This window comes from Nomascus leucogenys, chromosome 4 (genome assembly GCF_006542625.1).
Source record: "Nomascus leucogenys isolate Asia chromosome 4, Asia_NLE_v1, whole genome shotgun sequence".
Taxonomy (NCBI): Eukaryota; Metazoa; Chordata; class Mammalia; order Primates; family Hylobatidae; genus Nomascus; species Nomascus leucogenys.
Genome location: NC_044384.1, coordinates 87461558 through 87483436, shown reverse-complemented (window position 1 = coordinate 87483436; position 21879 = coordinate 87461558). Strand labels below are relative to the sequence as shown.

At 41.4% G+C, this 21879-nt stretch overlaps 1 protein-coding gene across 7 annotated transcripts in view; it reads left to right on the top strand.

Moving 5' to 3' along the window:
- KMT5B (lysine methyltransferase 5B) overlaps positions 1 to 21879 on the top strand; it is a 58886-nt gene that overhangs the window by 29636 nt on the left and 7371 nt on the right. For 4 of the 7 annotated variants that reach the window (XM_030811367.1, XM_030811363.1, XM_030811366.1 and 1 more), the window contains 7 exons: positions 3945 to 4013; positions 8933 to 9098; positions 10204 to 10313; positions 12403 to 12569; positions 12862 to 12881; positions 12962 to 13098; positions 16953 to 17149. In XM_030811367.1, coding sequence (XP_030667227.1) covers positions 3945 to 4013; positions 8933 to 9098; positions 10204 to 10313; positions 12403 to 12569; positions 12862 to 12881; positions 12962 to 13098; positions 16953 to 17149 — 866 coding nt within the window. Of the gene's footprint in view, positions 1 to 3944; positions 4014 to 4524; positions 4672 to 8932; positions 9099 to 10203; positions 10314 to 12402; positions 12570 to 12861; positions 12882 to 12961; positions 13099 to 16952; positions 17150 to 21879 lie in introns of all 7 variants that reach the window. The other 3 variants (XM_030811368.1, XM_030811369.1, XM_030811365.1) reach the window with 3 other exon arrangements.

Sequence of the window (21879 nt, the reverse complement as noted above, 5' to 3'; positions counted from 1 at the left end):
GCCTCAGCCTCAGCCTCCCAAAGTGCTGGGATTATAGGCGTGAGCCACCATGTCTGATCATAAAATTTTCTATCATATATCTTTACCTACTAAAATGAAGTGTGAAATATTGGAATGGAGTTGGGAGATTATTTAAACAGTTCCCTGCCAAATGACTGCCATTGGATGCCCTGATTGATTAAGATCCAGGCTGGACGCAGTGGCTCATGCCTGTAATCTCAGCACTTTGGGAGGCCGAGCTGGGTGGATCACCAGAGGTCAGGAGTTTGAGACCAGCCTGGCCAACATGGTTAAATCCCATCTCTACTAAAAATGGAAAAATTAGCTGGGTGTGGTGGTGCACACCTGTAGTCCTGGCTACTCAGGAGGCTGAGGCAGGAGAATCACGTGAACCCGGGAGACAGAAGTTGCAGTGAGCCAAGACCACATCACTGCACTCCAGCCTGGGTAACAAAGTGAGACTGCCTCAAAAAAATACAGGGCCGGGCATGGTGGCTCATGCCTGTAATCCCAGCACTTTGGGAGGCCAAGGTGGGTGGATCACCTGAGCTCAGGAGTTCGAGACCAGCCTGGCCAACATGCTGAAACCCCATCTCTACTAAAAATACAAAAAATTAGCTGGGCATGGCCACATGCGCCTGTAGTCCCAGCTACTCGGAAGGCTGAGGCAGGAGAATCCCTTGAACCTGGGAGGTGGAAGTTGCCGTGAGCCGGGATCGCGCCACTGCACTCCAGCCTGGGTAACAGAGTGTGACTCCGGCTAAAAAAAAAAAAAAACAAAAAAAACACTATTAATTTGCATTATTTTAAGTCCATTTTCTTTTTTTTCTTTTTTTTTTTTTTTGCCCATTGAACATGAGACCAGTGCTCATTCTCCTCCTAGAAGATGCTGATAATATTTGTCACCCTGTAGCACCCCCAGTGTTTTTTTTTTGTTTTTTTTTTTTTTTTTTTTGAGCTAAGAAATGTGAATGTGTGAATGAATCACTCTTTGACACAATAGTTTAGTGGCATTCAGAATGTCACCACAAAGGCCCAGAATCTTGACCTGGGGTCATCAAGAAAGTTATATTGATTATGCCTTATTACTAAGATATGGAAGCATATAAAACAGTGTTGTATCAGAATTACAATGGGCCAGGTGTGGTGGCTCACACCTGTAATCCCAGCACTTTGGGAGGCTGAGGTGGGCGGATCACCTGAGGTCAGGAGTTCAAGACCAGCCTGACCAACATGGAAAACCCCATCTCTACTAAAAATAAAAAATTAGCCAGGCGTGGTGGCACATGCCTGTACTCCCAGCTACTCAGGAGGCTGAGGCAGGAGAATCGCTTGAACCCGGGAGGCAGAGGTTGCGGTGAGCCAAGATTGTACCACTGTACTCCAGCCTGGGCAACAAGAGCGAAACTCAGTGTCGAAGAAAAAACAAAATTACAATGAAAGTTTTAGTGGCTTATGACAGAACTTCATGTACTCTAAAATCCCCGTGCCGTATTCCAGAAGGCTGCCTGTTATTGGCATCTTCAAAAATACTCCAGTTTTCTGCTGCAGTGGCTCATGCCTGTAATCCTAGCACTTTGGGAGGGCAAGGTGGGAGGATCACTTGAGCCCAGGAGCTCGAGGCTGCAATGAGCTGTATTCGTACCACTGCACTCCAGCCTGGGCCACAGAGTGAAACCCTATATCAAAAAACAAAAGGAAGCACTCCAGTTTTCTATAAAAGTCCTCCTATACCATTGCTTCTCATAATTAGTTTACATGAGAGTCACCTGGGAGTTAGTTGAAATGCAGGTTCTGATTCAGTAGCTTTGGACTGGGGCCTGAGATTCTGCATTTCTAACAAGCTCCCAGACTACACTTGGAATAGCTAGGTCCTAAAACATCTGGCCTCTCAGTTTCACTGTGATGTGATAAGTGGGTAAAAATACCTTAGGAGTTTCCTAGGGCTCACGTAAAACTATGTAGTCATAAATGTAAACTTCAGGATTACCACACAAATATTTTTAGAACTCAAGACATTAACTGAGGACTCCTAAGTTAAAATGTATCCAGTGCCTAAGATTTTTCCCCATAGAAACTGAAGCATCTAAAATTAAAGCTGGTTAAACTTGCAGAAGAAATCATTTTTTAAATATTTTTTAGTGCAACATTTAATTATACAGTTCCTAAAATAACCTGTGGAAGTACAGAGGATTCTATTGCCCTGGTTAGAGCAGCCTGGGTTCGTAGCAATGCCAGCACTTCAGGCCGGTGTGGCAGTGCAGGGGACGGCTGCCTACTTCCTACCAGAGTGTTCCGTTTACGTGTGCTTTTACACTCTTGTGTATGCTGATATTTGGGAACAGAAACTTTATTAATGACCTTTACATTAATCTTGGTGAAAGGTATATGTTTTCATTTAACCTTAGTGAATTTACTTGAAAATAAAACTATCCCTTCTAGCTCTTCATCTCTTGAGCAAGAATTTACCAGAGTGTGACTTTAGAAAGTAAGGAAAACTGATAATGTTTAATTAGGGTAGTAAATAGCCAATAAATACTTCTTAAATTTTTAGTTTATGGACTTCTCTCTCTTTGGGGTGCAAAAGAAGTGACCAGAAGATGTACTGCTCTTGGATTTTTATTTTCTAAGCTCTCTGCCTGTTCCTTGTATAGCGCACTCTTTGTTCATATGTTTATGCACCTGTAATTTGTCACTTTTTAGTTTCTCTTTTTTTATATTCTTTTCCCTTCCTTTTACTTCTTTCAGTCTACCAACAGGAAGAATGTTTAGAAACAGTAGATGTTTAGCCCGGGCGTGATGACTCACGCCTGTAATTCCAGCACTTTGGGAGGCCGAGGCGGGTGGATCACGAGGTCAGGTGTTCGAGACCAGCCTGACCAACATGGTGAAACCCCATCTCTACTAAAAATACAAAAATTAGCTGGGCATGGTGGTGCGTGCCCTTAATCCCAGCTACTCAAGAGTTTGAGGCAAGAGAATAACTTGAACCTGGGAGGCAGAGGTTGCAGTGAGCCTAGATCACACCACTGCACTCCAGCCTGGGCAACAGAGTGAGACTCTATCTCCAAAAAGAAAAAGAAACAGTAAATGTTTAATGATTGGAGAATTTTCAAAGCTGGCTATATTTTGAGTGCATAGGTTTTAATCTTAATATATCCTTACATTTACTAACAAGCAAGAGTTGTAGCATGAATACTTAGAAATAGTACGAAGAAAATGCTAATTTCAATTTATTGGGATAAATTTGAACTTAATTGACTTTTGTCAATTATGAAACCTAAAGTTTTCTTTTTAACAAGACAAAAAGTTGTTTATACCTCTGGTTTTTAAATGGAGCGGGAGCGGGATATTGTAAGAAAGGGATCGATGCTTTCAGTAATGCCCCGTTTTTGAGGCTGCATGACCCTGAGATGTCACAGTATCCTGAGGCGCGAAGGAGACTTAGGCCAGCAGTGAGCTGAGCAGGAGACAGCATTTAAACATCAGGGGAGTCACCTCAGGGCACTGAGTTTCTCTTTTGAACTTTTCTTGGTTTTTCTAATCAGAATGTCAGCCTGTACAGTCCTTACTCATTTTTCTACTGTTATAACCATCTAATTTTTATTTCACTTATATATGTATTTGATTATTCATATCCACTATTGGATATGAATATGAATCACTTTAAATATCATTTTAAAATTAAGTGCTTGACTAGAATCCATAAAGAATGTTTTCAGAGCTTCTAACTTCATGGTAAGGGGTGTTCTATGGGAAGCAGAGAATTTCAGCAGCATGGCTTCTATCCTGCCACACCCATCTGTGGCATCTTAAAGTTCTTAAGTATCACAGAGTTTTAAAGATTTTTGCAGCAACGAATATTGTAAGTCTGTTTAGAAATTACAAGTACAGATTATACAAATAGCTTTTTATTTTTGTTGTTTGTTTTTGCATTTATATAGCGCCTTTCCTTCGAGGAGCTCAAGGCATTTTTCAAAATCTGACAGTTTTTCTCACAACAACCCTGTGAGGTAGGTAGTGTGTGTTAAAAACAATGAGATACTGACTAACCCATTCCAGCCTTTTAAAATGTTCTTTTATGTTAAGTAATTTGAAGTGTCAGCATAAATTAGAGTTTTAGAACATTTTACAAACCTTTTCAAGTAGTTTGATAATAGTTGTATTTTTTTAAAAACCACTTGTACTTCATAACAGGGTGATTTTAAGAGAAACAAATCATCAAAAGATCAGGAGTCACTCCATGTGATTAGCTGAGCACTGGTTGCAGGACTCAGCCAGGTATGTTTTTGGTTCTCATTTATTTTCAGGTCAAGAAGGAATGAAGAGCTGCTCTGTGACTCCTCACTCGGCGTCTACAAACTGTCGATTTGCAGCTAAAATTTCTTCAGAGGGGGAAATGTGTTCACTATGTTGCCTCATGGTTTTATTTTATATCTTAAATATTTGAGCATTTTTCTCTCTTCCTCTCTCCTTCCCTGTCTCCCTTTTTTCTGTTCCCCTTCCTGTTCCCCACCCCTCCAGTCAGCTCTTGATTGTGCATGCTAATGAAGGGCACAGTAGCACAGCTAATACAGTCTACAACTTTTCTTCACTGCCACAGTGGGGAGACAGAAAAACCAAATAGCAAGAAAACCTGGGAAGTGAGTCTCTGGAAAGAGTGGGGAACAGGTGTGTGGGAGTGTGAATTCATATTTTTTTTCCTGCCCCTTTAATAATAACCAATTGTAAATGACATTTTTATTTTTCTTATACCAGCCATTGATCAGAAGTGTAAGAAGAGAAAAAATAGATATGTTTGGTTGATTTAAAGTAGCAAGTTTTCTATTAAGGGAGGGAGGACGGGGCATATTGGTTTGGAAATGCCAAATAACTGTTTTTCTTACCTCCCTTGCCACCCACCCCCCGCACCCAAATACAAAATTTTAAAATTTACATTTGCATCCATCCCTTCCACTGTATTGTCAGTATACAAGCTAGAGCTGTCTCTGTCTGGGCCCAGTGCTGATGCTCAATGGCAAATGCAAGTCAAATCCTCTTCTAATCATGAAACGATGTGAGGAAGGCTCTCCTGAGCCAGGTCATATAACGGAAACCAGAAAGGCCAGGTAAATCCCGGGTCTTCCATTCATTAGCCCGAAGTCATTGGCAATCTACTCAGCCTTGTTGGGCCTTATTTTCCTCATTTGTGGAACAAAAGGGCTGTTCTAAATTATCTGGCCTTTAAGTGCCAGAGTAAAAGGATAGTTTTATGCAGTTTGTATGGGAGATTTAGAGTGATTATAGTTAAGGAGAGAGGGTATTTTTCTGTTCAATAATAGGAAAAAAAAAATTCCCCTAAGGTTCTCAGTGCGTTTGCCCTGGCCCTAGTAGGTGTAACAGTCTTAACTTTTATTTTCCACAGTATTTGTTACAATGGGATTTGATTTGGACTGTCAGCCAGCTGACTTTTACATACTTCTGTAGGATTATTGAAAACAACTGTCTCATCTCCTGCCTGTCTGCACCCATAACCATTTTCTTCCCCCTTTTCCTTACTGTCATTTCATGCCCATGGCAGCCAAGTGTGACAGTAAGTTTTAACAGGTTTGGGACAGCAACTTATATTTTTAGTGAAATAGAGGTTCTTGCTATGGGTAGCAAGGGATAGTTTCAAGGGTTTTATTTATGTTTGAGGCAATAAAGTCAGAAAAGCAGAAACAGAAGTCAACACAGGGAAGGTAGGCAGAATACTACTAAATCAAGAGTTGACTGTTTTGTGTTGGTTTTAGCATATAAATTGTTTGGCATTATGAATAAAAAGTAAACAAAACTAAGGGTACCTGAAGGCATTTTTAAATAGGCATGAACTTGTTTCAGGAAGCATAGAACACACATAAAGCCTATTAAAAATAGCCAAGTTTCATTCCAGGTCTATAACTTATTTTTGTATAATGTTCCCATTGGTCACTTTCACATTGAACGTGTAAAGATAGCTTGGCCCTTTCTGTCGTTTGTGGCCCTGTCATTTAACGGCATGGATAATTTATTGCATTTGCTTAAAGTGAACTATTGCTTTTCTGATTGCCACACAAAACATGGGTTATCTGTTTCCCACCATTTCATATTTCATATTGCTCAACAGGTCATGCCTTAGCTGAGAGCTGCTTTGTTGTCTTATCTGTCCTTCATATGCAAATAACCATGTAGTGTAGGATTGCAGTAGGATTGCAGCAAAATTGGATTTCTTGGAGATGGTATCTTGACACAATCAGTTGTGATGGCTACAAGTAGTTGAGTATGGATATTTGGATGCTTTCCCAATTCTGCAGCTCTTTATTTTCATGGTGGTTCTCTGACATCATATGTCGACAGCCTAGTAAGACGTTCTGAATTGTTTAAAGGACTTGCATTTATCTGTCTGTAAAGGCTTGTATACCAATTGATTGAAAATGGAAAATAGGGCCCCGTTCATTTCTTCAGTATTATCTCTAGGATATGTTTGAACTTTCAGATGGTTCAGCTAATAGTTGTGAGAATTCAGGATTACTGAATTAAAAAAAAAAATGACTAGAGTGTGTAGCTAGTAAGTTCCTGGTAGTATCAGTATGCATTAATACACCTGAAGTCTTCCAGTGATCCTGTCCAGTAAACAGTATGATACCTGTTCAAGACCTCATGTCTTCCCTCTTCCTGATTCTGGTACTTCACTTTATTATTGCTAACTAGCTGACCCTGGTCAGCTCTTTGAATCCAGCTTGATGAAGATCTTCTGCTTAGACTACCCCTCACTCTTCCTTACTTTTGATTCTTAGCTGCATGTAATGTGCTTTTCTTAAACCTTTCCCATGTAGATTTTACACCCTAGTTATAATTTCCATACTTTTAGGTGCTATAGCAGTGCAGTTTTTAGCATATTAACATGCATTTGCACATTGATCGCTTACTTAACTGTTTGATGCATATATATGTCTTCTAGTCCCAATTAAATTTTCCATTCAAGAACAGTGGCCATGTCTTCTCTTGTATTTTTCACCATAGCACTTCATGTGCCACTGTATACACAACACAGCACCTAATAATCCTTTGAAATATTGTGCCTTGAAATCTTACTGAAATACTATGAATACATGTATGATAGCTTCTCTAGGAAAAAAAATTCTGCTGAATGCTTCCTTTGCTGGAGTTTGTGCTTGATCTGACCTCAATTTTAGCATATTCAGGTTTATGAAGTGTACAATTTTAAATGTCAGAGTAAGACACATAAAGGTTTTTTTCTCCTGAACTACTAATATTTTTTCTTAATGTATTTTATTTGAATGGCAATCTGTGATTCCTTTTTTCTGTTGGATGATTTTGTTTTGTTTTTGTTCTGTTTTGTTTTGTTTTTTTTTGATACAGAGTCTCACTCTGTCACCAGGCTGAAGTGTAGTGGTGCAATCTTGGCTCACTCCAACTTCGCCTCTCGAGTTCAAGCAATTCCCCTGCCTCAGCCTCCTGAGTAGCTAGGACTACAGGCGTGTGCCACTACGTGGGCCTGGCAAATTTTTTGTATTTTAGTAGAGACGGGGTTTCACCAGGTTGGCCAGGATGGTCTCGATCTCCTGACCTCGTCATCCATCTGCCTCGACCTCCCAAAGTGCTGGGATTATAGGCGAGAGCCACCACACCTGGCCATAATCTGGGGAGAATTAGCTTTATGAAAATAAAATAAAACTTTTTTTTTTTAAATAAAAACTTTATTTGGGAGAATTAGCTTTATGAAATTTACATGAAAAGAAAATGTGAAATTAAGATGCGAGTAACTTTATAGTACACATTTTACTGAAAACACAGCTTTAGAATGAGGGGTTCACAAATTTGTCTTGCTTGGGCCATGATTGCATCATGCATTAATATAGACCTAATCGTATAATATTCTGAAGGTGTCATTCCGGCTGATTCTACAATGGAAGCCTTTTCAATTCTACCCCTGCAGGCCAGGCGCAGTGGCTCACACCTGTAATCGCAGCACTTGGGGAGGCCAAGGCGAGCAGACCACTTGAGGTCAGGAGTTCAAGACCAGCCTGGCCAACATGGTCTCTACTAAAAATAGAAAAATTAGCTGGGCATGGTGGCACACGCCTGTCATCCCAGCTACATGGGAGGCTGAGGCAAGAGAATCGCTTGAACCCGGGAGGCAGAGGTTGCAGTGAGCCGAGATCACACCACTGCACTCCAGCCTGGGCCACAGAGCGAGACTCCATCTCAAAAAAAAAAAAAAAAAAAAAAAAAAAAAAAAAAAAAAACTCTACCCCATCAGTTTTCCTACATTACCAGTATAGCAGTTTCACCACTAGAGTTACACTGCTTGTACTCATTTTGTTCTCTGAATGCAGTCATCAAAGATGACTTTGACATGGGTGATTAGAACATCAAGGTGTGTTTCAAAGCCTGTTGGAATATTTAGTTTGGGGTTTTTTCTAACTGTGTACATAAAGAATGTTTTTGTGTATGGCATGGTTTTGTTTACATCATCATACTTCTGAAATTCATTGCCTGGCACTCTTCCAGCTTGATTTTGCATGTTTTAAAAAGATTCTTGTCATTCTAATTCTAAATTTGGTGTGCTGTATTCTAGAGCTTTGATTTTGTGTCTCCCAAAGTTGACAACTAGTGTAAGTCTGAATCAGACAGCTTTTGTTTGAATCCTCTGCTCACCTCACAGTTAATAACAGTGAAATAAAAATATTAAAATAACAGATTGAAAAAAGAGAAGTTACGTATCCAGGTGATCAGTATTACTTGAATGGTAGTAATCAAGACTATTGATTGTTGTTCTCTTCTCTTAGATCTTTGCTCTGATAACCATGGCTGTTTTTAGGGTATTAGCTCTTTCTCAAGATCTCTTAAGATGGATCAGTGGCGCAAGGATTGTGGCAGATAACCCATTCATTGTTTTGATTTCTTTCAGATTTCGGCCTATTAAAGGAAGACAGGAAGAACTAAAGGAAGTAATTGAACGTTTTAAGAAAGATGAACACTTGGAGAAAGCCTTCAAATGTTTGACTTCAGGCGAATGGGCACGGCACTATTTTCTCAACAAGAATAAAATGCAGGAGAAATTATTCAAAGAACATGTAAGTTTATTAAGACTGATGCTGTTAACCTATTTGGATAAGAATAGTGAAGTAAATTAAAACCCTAAATGTTAGTTAATACTGAAATTTTAAATTTATTTTTCATAAAACTAATCAGTCTGAAGATCTTGTAACACATACAGTCATTTGCATGACAGTCCAGAGAAAAAACTGGGCCATTCTCAGTGGCTAATGCTTGTAATCCCAGCACTTTGGGGGGCTAAGGCGGGAGTATTGCTTGAGGCCAGGACTTCGAGACCAGCCTGGGCAACATAGCAAGATGCCATCTCTAAAAAAATAAGAATAAAAAAATTAGCTAGGCATGGTAGTGTGTACCTTTGTAGTTTGTAGTTCCGGCTACTCAGGAAGCAGAGCCAGAAGCATTGCTTGTGCCCAAGAGTTAGAGGCTGCACTGAGCTATGATCATGCCACTGCACTCCAGCCCTGGGAGACAGAGCAAGACCATGTCTCTAAAACCAAAAAAAGAGAGAAAACTTTGTCATATAGAGGTGAAATTCATTATGAGCCTTAAGGGAAACAAACCATTAGGTACTCATACAGAGTGAGTACCCTTAACTCAAAAATTTGAAATGCTCCAAAATCTGAAACTTTTTGAACACTGACGTGACACTCAAAGGAAATGCTCACGGGAGAATTTTGAATTTTTTGGTTAGAGGTGTTCAGCTAGTTACCGTAATGCAAATATTGCAAAATGAGAAAAATTGTGACATTCAAAACTCTTGAGTAACAATAAAGTTTGTTACTTAATGATCTTACTTTTTTTGTTTATTTTATTGTTTTTTTTAGAGGCAGAATCTTGCTCTGTCACCCAGGCTGGAGTGCAGTGGCCTGATTATATGGCTCACTGCAGCTTCCATCTCTTGGGCTCAAGTGATTCTTCCTCTCAGCCTCCCACGTAGCTGGCACTAAAGGTACATGCCACCATGTTTGGCTAATGTTTTTTGTAGAGACAGGGTCTCGCTATGTTGCTCAGGCTAGATCTTACATTTTTTCATCATTGCGGGTGGTTTGCTTTTATAATTCTAAGAAAGTCTAGCAGGGTATACCGTTTAAAGTCATTATCAATTTTTTTTTCCTGTTTTAGGTATTTATTTATTTGCGAATGTTTGCAACTGACAGTGGATTTGAAATATTGCCATGTAATAGATACTCATCAGAACAAAATGGAGCCAAAATAGTTGCAACAAAAGAGTGGTAACTATTCTACTAGTATAAACCTTTAATTTAATTTAAAGTTCTCTTTTAAATTATTGTTGAAGTGCTGAGAAATTCATGGTAAGGAATGAAGCCAGAGTTTACCCTGAAGTAGCCAGTGCATCGCTGTTGCCTTGGCCCATCAGCTAGAGTCAGAGTGGAGAAATCGGAAGTCTCAGTTGAACCAGATCCCATCTCTAGGCCAAATTGCTTTTCATTTTCCTTTATTGACTCTGGATGCCTGTTCAGTGATGTGATTGCTGAAGGGTTGTAGACACCATTATTAGATAACCTGGCTTCCACAGTCAGTCTTCTACTGGCCTAGAAGAAAGGTTGGGGCTAAAGTCTTAATGATCCTAGTTTTATGGGTGGAAACCTCCCTAAAGCATTAGTTGCTTAAAAATACATATATACACACACACATATATATATATGTATATATGCCAGCTTCAATAAAAGTAGTAGAGTTGGTGGGGGACATTGGCTCACGCCTATAATCCCAGCACTTTGGGAGGCCGAAGCAGGCGGATCACTTTAGGTCAGGAGTTCAAGACCAGCCTGGCCAACATGGTGAAAGCCCATCTCTACTAAAAATACAAAAATTAGCTGGGCGTGGTGGCGCACACCTGTAGTCCTAGCTACTTGGGTGGCTGAGGCAGGAGAATCACTTGAACCCAGGAGACAGGCTATAGTGAGCTGAGATCGCACCACTGCACTCCAGCCTGGGCAATAGAGTGAGACTCTATCTCAAAAAAGTCAGAGTTGAGCCCAGCTAAAAGGGATAAAAGTTACAGATGAAAGAGAATGTACTACTGTATCTTCTTTCCTATCATGCCTGTTCCTTATGTTATCTCCCAGGAAAAACATGTAGCTCCTCATGTACCCACCCTCTGATATTTCTACCACAAAAATTTGGGGGGTCAGATATCTGAAAATGGATAAGTAAAAGAACCTTATTGCCAGGCCTCTGGAGTGAGTGTGTGTACATGAAATGTGCTTCATTTACCTCAGGATGTATTGAGCCTGCTAGTTGGATTATGTGGCTCCCTGTGTTGCAGATGGGTGTGTAGGTTTGAGATCTAAGGTACTAGCTGTACCGTCCAGTACAGTAGCCACCAGCCCTTGAGTCCTTGAAATGTGGCTAGTCTGAATTGAGAAGCGCTGTAAGTGTGCTATACACACCAGATTTTGTATTAAATTTTATTCCCATTCATAGTTCTTATATTATCTACTGAAATCGTATTTTGGATATTGGGTTAAAATATATTGTTGGCCGGGCACGGTGGCTCACCTGTAGTCCCAGCACTTTGGGAGGCCCAGGTGGGCGGAGCATGACGTCAAGAAATCAAGACCATCCTGGCCAACATGGTGAAACCCCGTCTCTAGTAAAAATACAAAAAAAATTAGCTAGGTGTGGTGGCACGCACCTGTAGTCCCAGCTACTTGGGAGGCTGAGGCAGGAGAATCACTTGAACCCAGGAGGCAGAGGTTGCAGTGAGCCGAGATCACGCCACTGCACTCCAGCCTGGGCAACAGAGCGAGATTCCATCTCAAATAAAATAAAATAAAAAATTGTTAAAGTAATTTCACCTATATTCACTTAACTTTCTCAATGTGGCTGCTAAAAAATTTAAGATTGAAAATTTGGCTTGCATTATATTCCTAGTGGATGGTGTGCTCTAAAGAGTGGCACCGCAATTCCAGATCCTCATAACCCTTACTGCCAGTGGTCCCTGCCTGCTTCATCCAGCAGTTAGAAAGTTTAATTCAGTGCCGCAAGGATTTGAGTACTTTCTGCTTGCAAAACACCACACCAGGGGTTTCAGAGACATAGGTGGCATAGTCCCTGTCCTGGTTGTTTCCGTTCTCTTGCAGGAATAAGATAGGTGCACAAGTAACCATGGCACAAGGCTGTGGAGCTCCAAGGTGAAAGAGAAGATAGCCAGGTGGGGATCCCAGTGAGCTAACTAAAGTATAGACGGCTAGGCCTTTTCAGTTTCTGATATTTATTGTCAGGATTATTTTATTAAAAGAAGCCTTACTATATTTAATTACTAGTAATTTTTAACACATCACATATTTTAAATAGGAAACGAAATGACAAAATAGAATTACTGGTGGGTTGTATTGCCGAACTTTCAGAAATTGAGGAGAACATGCTACTTAGACATGGAGAAAACGACTTCAGTGTCATGTATTCCACAAGGAAAAACTGTGCTCAACTCTGGCTGGGTCCTGCTGCGTTTATAAACCATGGTAAGCTGTATTTCCAAGGTGTTGGCGCTAGTGTTGGGCAATTCCTGCTAACTGCTAGAATGGCCTTGTCAACCTCAGTCAAATCTTTATCTTCCTTTAAAGGAGAATTTGAAATAGAAATTTTTCCACAAACTTATTAAAATAAATGTATATTCCTTTAGTTGAACCTGAGACCTAAACTCCTATCAAAAGTTGTAAAGTTATATGGAAAGCTTATTTCAGATTTCTATAATTGTTCGTGTTTCAGATCTTATCAACAGTTAATTGACTTTATCTTTTGGACATTTTTCAGATTGCAGACCTAATTGTAAGGTAAGCATTAAAAAATTTTTCTTCAAGTATTTTGTTTTTGCTTCAGGTGTGAGTTTCTTACTGAGTTACTTTTATTTTAGTTTGTGTCTACTGGTCGAGATACAGCATGTGTGAAGGCTCTAAGAGACATTGAACCTGGAGAAGAAATTTCTTGTTATTATGGAGATGGGTTCTTTGGAGAAAATAATGAGTTCTGCGAGTGTTACACTTGCGAAAGGTAAGGTACTAAGTAAAATGTTCAGCCTAAACATTTTTTGTTAACAACCTGATTATGGGGATTAAACTCACATTATCTCTTCATTGTTTAAATGCAGAGATAGTCTTTATGTTCTTCAGCATAGCAGCCGGTGCAGTGTATATGAACAAAGTCAAATGCTGCACAAGTATTTAGGGACACTGGAATGTCCCTAAATAAATTTAAAATTTCCCTTTAAAATCTCAATATTACCAGCTAAGAGTAGGCCAGCATACAGATGTGCTTAAGGAGAGAATGGTTAATAGCTTACACACATGCACACACGCAATGCCAGAATGGGGCTGCCCCTACTCAAAATGTCAAGTGGAGTTCACCGCTGATAGTCATCTTGCATATTATCAAGCTATGTCTTCTGGAATTTTGGTTTCACAGTTCTTAAAGAGTTGTTCCCTGATGTCAGTCATTCAATAAGGAACCTCTTTTTATGTCTCATCAAGAGTCCTGGAGTCTTTACAGAAATCCCCCAAATCTTCATTGGCAGGACCACCAGTTCATATTGCTCATTATAGTGACTTCTGTATGTGAGAGCACCATGAAGGGAGTGTCACAGACTCAGGCAGGCAAGGGCTGCAGGAAGAGTCCCCTTAAAGGCAGTACAGACCACACAGGCCACAGAGAAGGAAATCTGGAGTCAATTGTGCACATCTTGCACTGTGCCAGGCACTTTACTCACCCCACCTTGTTCAGTTCTCACAGATATTCATGAGAGAGCTAGGAGGTGCCCACATTGCAAGTACCAGAGCATAAGTATCAGACCCTAGTCAGCCTAACTTCAGAGTCCTCATTCTTTCCACTTCATACTGCTTTTGGAGTTATGATCAAAGTTATTAGTGTCACTTCTCCCACTTTAAAACACCTACAAATAGCCAGCCTAGAGGTTGCAGTGGGCAGATACCCCAGTCGCCATTTCCCTCCTTTCTGGATAGCCAGGGATTTCCACCTGTGTGGTGAGAGAGGACGGAGTCATAAAGTCACAGTGCTACCGTAGCCATCTCTCTCCCAGCATTGAGTGGGCTCCTTGCCATAAAGATGTGGCAGAAAACCAGTTCCTAGTGCTGCTGCCCCTCTGTCCCAGGGCAGAGGGACATAAAATTTATCTTTTTCTACATAAAAATTACTCACATGTTGGTTAGATCTTCGACCAGTCCACAGAATACCCTTTAATCTATAAAGTAGTTTAATTGTAGTTCAATAATTCTTCAAAATCATTTTGTAGAGGAAACAGTATAACAGTTATGTGCCTGTCATCTGAAATCAGACTGCCTGGGTTGGAATCCTGCAACTCTGCATTTCATTAGCTATGTGATGTGTAGGGAAAGTCACTTGGCTGCTTTGTGCCTTAATTTCCCCATCTGTAAAATGGGGATAACATCAGAACCTATTTTGTAGGGTTGATGTGAAGATTAAATTTGTTATTTCCTGTAAAGCATGTAGAATAGCACACAGTTAATACACAAATGTTAACTACAATAATTGGTTTCTGGTTATTTTCCCATTAGAATATAAGCTCCATGAAGGCAGGGGCTTGTATCTGTTTCATTTTCCGCTATATCCCCAGAATACAGAACAGTATCCTGATGCATAGTAAGTCCTTGATAAATATTTGGTAAATGAATGAATGGAGTAAATATATATAATGCAGTTTTTGGGGGCGGTCCTGAAAAACCTAACCACAATCTCAGGATTCCAAACCAACACCAAAACGGCTCTTTACCTGGTTTAGAACTGCAGGTATAGTCATTTTCCTTGAGCAGATTAGTTCTCTTTCATGAGCCTCTGTTTTCTCACTGGTGAAAATGAGGATAATCCCACCTACTCCACAGGGTTAGTGTGAGAAGTAGATAGAAACGTGTGTAAGTCCTTTTTAAATGGAACAGCATGATGGAGAATAGTGGCCATGGCTCTTGTCAGACTGTGAGCAGTTTGATTTCAAGATTGGCTGCATATATTCTTGAAGTACTCAGAAACACCAAATTGTTTCTGCCTTTACAGAAATTAGCTGGGAAGATGCATTTAGGAGCTCATTCCGTTATTCATTACATATTAACTAAACAGTTACTTAGTGTTAGGCCAAGTGCATGCAGGATAAACAAGACCAGCACAGTGCCAGCTGTCAGGGCAGTTCAGTGAAGGGGACACACACACTGTGCTGAGAGCCAAGGGTAAAAGGAAGAGGCTCCGTGAAGAAGTGAGAATGGACAGAATCGCGTGTGCAGAGACACTGAGTCTTGCTAGACTCTCCAGGATACATTTGAAGCGTGTTTCTCTGCTACACTATACTGACAATAGTAATTGTAATATGTTCATAAGTACTGCACATTTTACTCTAGAAAACTTAAAGCAAAGGCCACGCACATGTGACTCACGCCTATAGTCCCAGCACTTTGGGAGGCTGAGGCAGGTGGATCACCTGAGGTCAGGAGTTCGAGACCAGCCTGGCCAACATGGCAAAACCCCGTCTCTACTAAAAATACAAAAATTAGCCAGGTGTGGTGGTGTGCGCCTGTAATTCCAGCTACTCAGGAGGCTGAGGCAGGAGAATCACTTGCACCCTGGAGGCAGGGGTTGCAGTGAGCCAAGATCACACCATTGCACTCCAGCCTGGGTGACACAGCAAGACTGTGTCTCAAAAAAAAATAAAAAATCCTAATAACAAAAAGCTCCTATAAGCTTATAAGGAAAAGACATAGTCAAATAGGAAAAAAGGTAAAGGAAAAAGAGATGCAGAGATGCTTCACAGGAAAAAAATGGCCATAAATGAAATTAAAACGAGATTAGGTATTCATTTTCACTCATCACTTTGGCAAAAAAGAATTTTTTTCTTTTTTTTGTAGACGGAGTCTTGCTCTGTCTAAGTTTTGATCTCGACTCACTGCAACCTTCACCTTCCAGATTCACGCAATTCTTCTGCCTCAGCCTCCCGAGTAGCTGGGACTACAGGTGCCCGCCATCACACCAGGCTAATTTTTTTGTGTGTTTTTAGTAGAGTTAGGGTTTCACCATGTTCACCAGGATGGTCTCTTTATCCCTTGACCTCGTGATCCACCTGCCTCAGCCCCCCAAGGTGCTGGGATTACAGGTGTGAGCCACCACGCCCGACCCACTTTGGCAAAATTTAAGGGGTACAATGTACCGTTGATGAGGATGTGGAGAAGCAGGAACTCACACCATGCCAGTAGGACCATGATTTGCTCTATCCCTTTGGCAAAGTAATCTGGCAATGTTTATTAAAGGGCTGGGCGTGGTGGCTCATGCCTGTAAATCCAACACTTTGGGAGACCCACCTGGGAAGATCCCTTGAGCCCAGCAGTTAGAGACCAGCCTGGGCAACATAGTGAGACCCCATCTCTACAAAAAAAATTTAAAAATTAGTCGGTGGTGGTGGTACACTCTTATGGTCCCAGATACACAGGATGCTGAGGTGGGACGACTCCGTGAGCCTGAGAGGTTGAGGCTGCAGTGAGCCATGATCATGCCACTGCACTCCAGCCTGGGCGGTAGAGTGAGACCCTGTCTCAAAAAAAAAAAAAAGAAAAGAAAAGAAAAAAATTTTACAAGGTCCAGTAGTTTCTCATAGGCAATTAGCAATTGATAATAGTCATAGCAAGTTGTTTTATTATTTTAAGTATAGATTTAAAGTTAATTTTATAATATAGATAATTTCCTTTGTGAGTTCTAGTCTTGGGTTTCCAGTGGTGATTAAGGCCTCAGCAGCTCATCACATCTGTTAACCTGTAGCCAAGTACCCTCAGCAGTTAAGCTTATTGTAAGAAAGTGCGTTCTGTTTGTTTAATCTGTGCTATTTTCTCTTTCAGACGGGGAACTGGTGCTTTTAAATCCAGAGTGGGACTGCCTGCGCCTGCTCCTGTTATCAATAGCAAATATGGACTCAGAGAAACAGATAAACGTTTAAATAGGCTTAAAAAGTTAGGTGACAGCAGCAAAAATTCAGACAGTCAATCTGTCAGCTCTAACACTGATGCAGATACCACTCAGGAAAAAAACAATGCAAGTAAGTAAGGGAGATTTGATAAGCATATCTTTTAAAAGTATTTTCACACAATTTGCTTTATAAAGTGTGCTTCAGTAGTTTTAAACTTTTAAATACTCAGAGAGACTGGGACTTGTGAGCTTTGGCAGCACTTCAAGGCTCTAGACGTGATTTGAGTAGAGGCACAGTCTGTATCCCACCTCTAACTTCAGTACCGTCCTCTAGACTATTTTGCTTCAATACCTTGGTAACTGGATATGAGTTCTTCATCATATGTTCCAAGGTCATCATATGTTTTAAAGATTTTCAAGGTGTTAGAGACTGTGATGATGTTGCTAGGTCCTGCAAGAAGACAAACGGACTGAGTAGAATTATTAGACTCTATACATTCCAATGCCTAGCCAGTTTGTTAGAAAAGATGATGGACTTGGGGAATTCATAGCTTCTGGCCTCAAGGCTTCCACCTTTTCATTGCTTGCTGACCTTTTTCAAAACGAACTGACTCAGTTCAGCAGACCACCAGTACCAGACTCAGAATTGTGATAGAGGAGCATTTTGAACAGTGCTGTATTGTGACATGCTGTATTGGCTACTCCAGAAAGTAGGAGTAAAGATGGAAAGGAGAAAGAAGCAACCTCTGAGATTCCAGTGGTGTGTGGGGGCAAGATCTGATGGAAACTGAAAAAGAACGAAGACTAAACAAAGAAAGGAAAGAGAAGAAACCCTAAATGGGCAAAGGAAAGCACATCCTGTTTGTGGAGCTTTGAAATATTGGAACCATTTCTAATTGCTCCTGTTTTTCTGGGTAACACCAGTTTTCTGTAGTTGCCACTAAAGCAGTAGACTCTTGAGTCTCACTTGTCTCTGAGAGAGACAGAAGTTAGAAAGTTTTGACTTGGCGATTCTGAAAGTATGCCTTTGTTGGCACTTAAATGTCCAGAGACTTCTTGGCACCTTAGAGCCCTCTGAGATACTGATTATTTTAGGTTCTTCTCCCTACTTTCAGATGTTCTCAGCCCACCACTGGGCACTCTCTTCCACTACAGAGAATCCTGAAGAAAAGGGAAGGTGTTTCCCATGATGGTGAATGTCACTGCCATGAATTCCTGAATCTACCTGCTGCTGGGAGTCAGAGTCCAAGCATAACCCGTGTAGCGTAAAAGCAGTGCTGTAGCCCTATTCCAGTCTTTTTCATTAATGTCCAGAGTGAACAACAAGAGTTAGTCAATCATTAACTGTTGACTGTTGATTCTCATAATAAATGCAGCATAACGACCATTTGTTTTCTGAGTCTGGTTCCTTGGTGAAACTGGAGACTTGTGAAGCCCATTTTATAAATGCAGACATAAAAACACTTAAAAGCCAGGCATGGTGGCACGCCTGTAGCCCCAGCTACATGGGAGGCTGAGGTGGGAGGGTCACTTGAGCCCGGGAGTTTGAGACCAGCCTGGGCAACATAGTAAGACCTGGTTTTTGTTTTTGTTTTTTTTTTTTGAGACAGTCTCGCTCTGTCCCCAGGCTGGAGTGCAGTGGCGCACTCTCAGCTCACTGCAGCCTCCACCTCCCAGGTTCAAGTGATTCTCCTGCCTCAGCCTCCCAAGTAGCTGGGATTACAGGCACGTGCCACCACATCCAGCTAATTTTTGTATTTTTAGTAGAGACGGGGTTTCACCATGTTGTCCAGGATGGTCTCAATCTCCTGACCTCAGGTGATCCGCCTTGCCTCAGCCTCCCAAAGTGCTGGGATTATAGGCGTGAGCCACTGCACCCGGCCAGAGACCTGTGATTTTTAAACAAAAACACTTAGGTTCATGCTGCCATCTGTATATGGAGACAGCCACAAAGTTGCCCATGTTGAATGGCTATGTGACGTAGGTGTTTTATGCTTAAGTAGTAACTTTATTACTAGTGTATAGCTACTGAACTCAATATACTACTTAGTTTAAAAGATAAGAATACAAATAATTTTTGGAAGATGTTGGGTGTACTAATATTTATTAATATTTATTAAACCAAATATTTGGGAATATATGTTAATAAACTAAATACTTACTGAAATCCTGCTAGTTCTTGAAGACATACAAAGATGTTTGAGACTTGGGCCCTTTCCTCGGGGAGCTTTATGCCTTAGCTCCAGGATAAGACAGGTGCACAAGTAAGCAGAACAAACTGGAGGAACGGGCTTTCAAGTTCAGAGGGACTGAATAATCGCTTTAAGCTGGAGTCTCAGCATTACAGAAGAAAGGTGCACATTTTGCAGTGACTGCTGATACTGGGGTGCTTGGCTTATTCAAATTCCCTTTCTGCAGCGTGATTGGAGCAATCCAAGGGTCAGTATGACTAACTGAGGTCATGGGCAGAGTGGATAGGCATGGCTCAGTGCTCTCTGAAGGAGCTCAAGGCTTTAGTTGTCTCTGAGACCATTGTATGTTAAGTCATGTTCACATAAGGATTTCTTGAGTTCTTACATGCGTTCTCTTAGGCTGTATTTCTTTTGGTGTTTGTCTCAGCCATCCCCTCCACCTGTCTGAAAGAAAGGCTCTGGAAGCCACAGCTTGCAGGAAAGCCAGCACTGCCAGGCCCTCCTCCCAAGGTGGTGGGTGCACATGCTGTGTGTGTGTTTGCGGAGTGCTTTTTCTGTGTGGCTGCTCATCTTTTTCCTGTGGTGCGTTTAGAATTTAGCAGCTGATAGAGGAACCACTTTCTTTGAACACATGTATAAAGAAATGTTCTGAGTAGTTGGAAGAAAAATTTTCTTCCATACAGGTGCTTTTTCGGAAAGTGCCTTGAGAGCTGCAGTGTGACTTTGCTTTAGCATCCAGAAGTAGAGACAACAAGGAATCCGTTTTCACAAATCCAGTCCACAGGTCTGAATTAGAATGCCAGGACTGGAGGATTCTGGTTTTTCAGGCCTTTTATGCCTCGCTGACTGGGCTGCCCCCTCTGAAGTTAGTGCTGTGATAGGGAAGGTGAGACCAGAGAGGGGCTCACGAGCAGTCTGTGAAGATACGGACACGGATCTCTGCAGGTGCCACAAGTCAGGACAAGCCCCAGAAGAATCGGCCAGAGGGAGAAGTTGATCTTAACTATGGAGCACCTGTCTTAGATGCAGAGGCTGGGGCACTGCTCCTCACTCCTGCCCTGTCACTCACGTCAAGAGTTGATCTGAACACTCTTCTCTGCTGAGCCTTCGGGCTGCTTCTGAGTTCTAACACCCCGTTCCAGGTAGCCATTGGCAGTCTGTGCTGGTCACGTCAGATGAAAGCTGCTTGTGCCGAGTAAACTCCTTGAGACCAAGGTCTTTAAAGACCTGTCAAAGGCCTTCTGGATCCTCAAGCTCTGGAGATGCTCAGCTGTGGCCCTTGTATTATCTTAGTTGACGCTGATCGTGTGCATTTCCAGTGCAGCCTGAGTGCTCAAGAAGGCTTTGGTGTCGGTCACAGCTCTTTTGTCTGACTGGAAGTCTTGTGCCACCCTGCCTTATGATTTTGAGGACACCCTGAAATGACCATAATAGGCATGCAGTGGGGCCTTTATTTGCCCAGAAGTTGAGGCCAACACCATAATTCTTCTGTAGTACACCTTATAAACAGCATAAGAGTGATTTTAATGCTCAGGAAGGCCTAACAAGTCCCATCTCTGCCATTCACCAGATGGATGACCTTAGGCACGCTAGTCCGTGTAAGCTTGGTTTTCACAAAGCTTTAATCGCATTCCCTTACAACAGCGTTCATTAGGATGAATGTGGCCATTTTGCACAGCACCTAGCATGTAGTAATTGCTGAGAAGAATGTGTACCCCCACCTAAAATTACTGTCCGGGTCCATGCATTTGAGATTCGTCCCAGCCACTAGGGAAAGAGTCATATGAGGCATATAAGTCATATGAGGCAAGCTCAAACACAGGCGCATCTTACCCCTTAGGTCATAGTCCTTGGTTTCTTGATGGACTTCTTAAAATCATTGACTTTTAGTTCGTCGTTGTGGCCACTGTCTTCCTCCTTTAGCCTTCACTGTCTGAAATTCTCAACCCCTGCCAGGACAGTGCAGCTTCTTTGGACAGTGAAGGACTCTTGTCACTCTACTGGACCCTCATCTTTGTCACATTTCTCAAATTCTTTGCCTGTCTTTTTTTTCCTTTGATTTGATGAGCATACCTTTTGACAGGGCTTTTGATGAGATAATGCTTTTCAAACAAAATTAGAATACATTGGTAACATGTAAGTGAAATCTCTGTGTTGATGTAATACATAGCATCAAATACATACCCATTTTGTGCTCAAAAATGGAGACTTTATGTTAGTTTAGACACAAACACATAAAAGTGCTTTGGTTTTCTGTTGTCAACAGTGAATGTTTTGGAAGGAGGGATGGGATGGGGAGAGCCGAATTCAGAATCACCATAAAATGGGAGTCATCCAACAGGTACTAAAATAAGAAGTACCAAGGAAGGAGCTTCTTGGGTGCTGTGAGAAGACATAGGAAAGGCATTGCGGAGAAAGTCCCGAGAGGCTCCCTCAGAGAGGTGTTGCCTAAGCTGAGTCTTACAGGGGGATGAGAAGTTGGCCAAGTGAAGCCTATTCAAAGCAGAGGGCCTTTCAGACAGCTCTATAGACAGAGGGGAGTTTGAGTCAAAGCTTTTCTTCATGGCAAAGTACAGGCTAAGAAGAGATGTGAGCACAGGTTAAAATTTTAGACTTCATTCTTAGGGCATTAGGTTGCTGAAAGGTTTAAAGCCCAGAAGCTGCATGA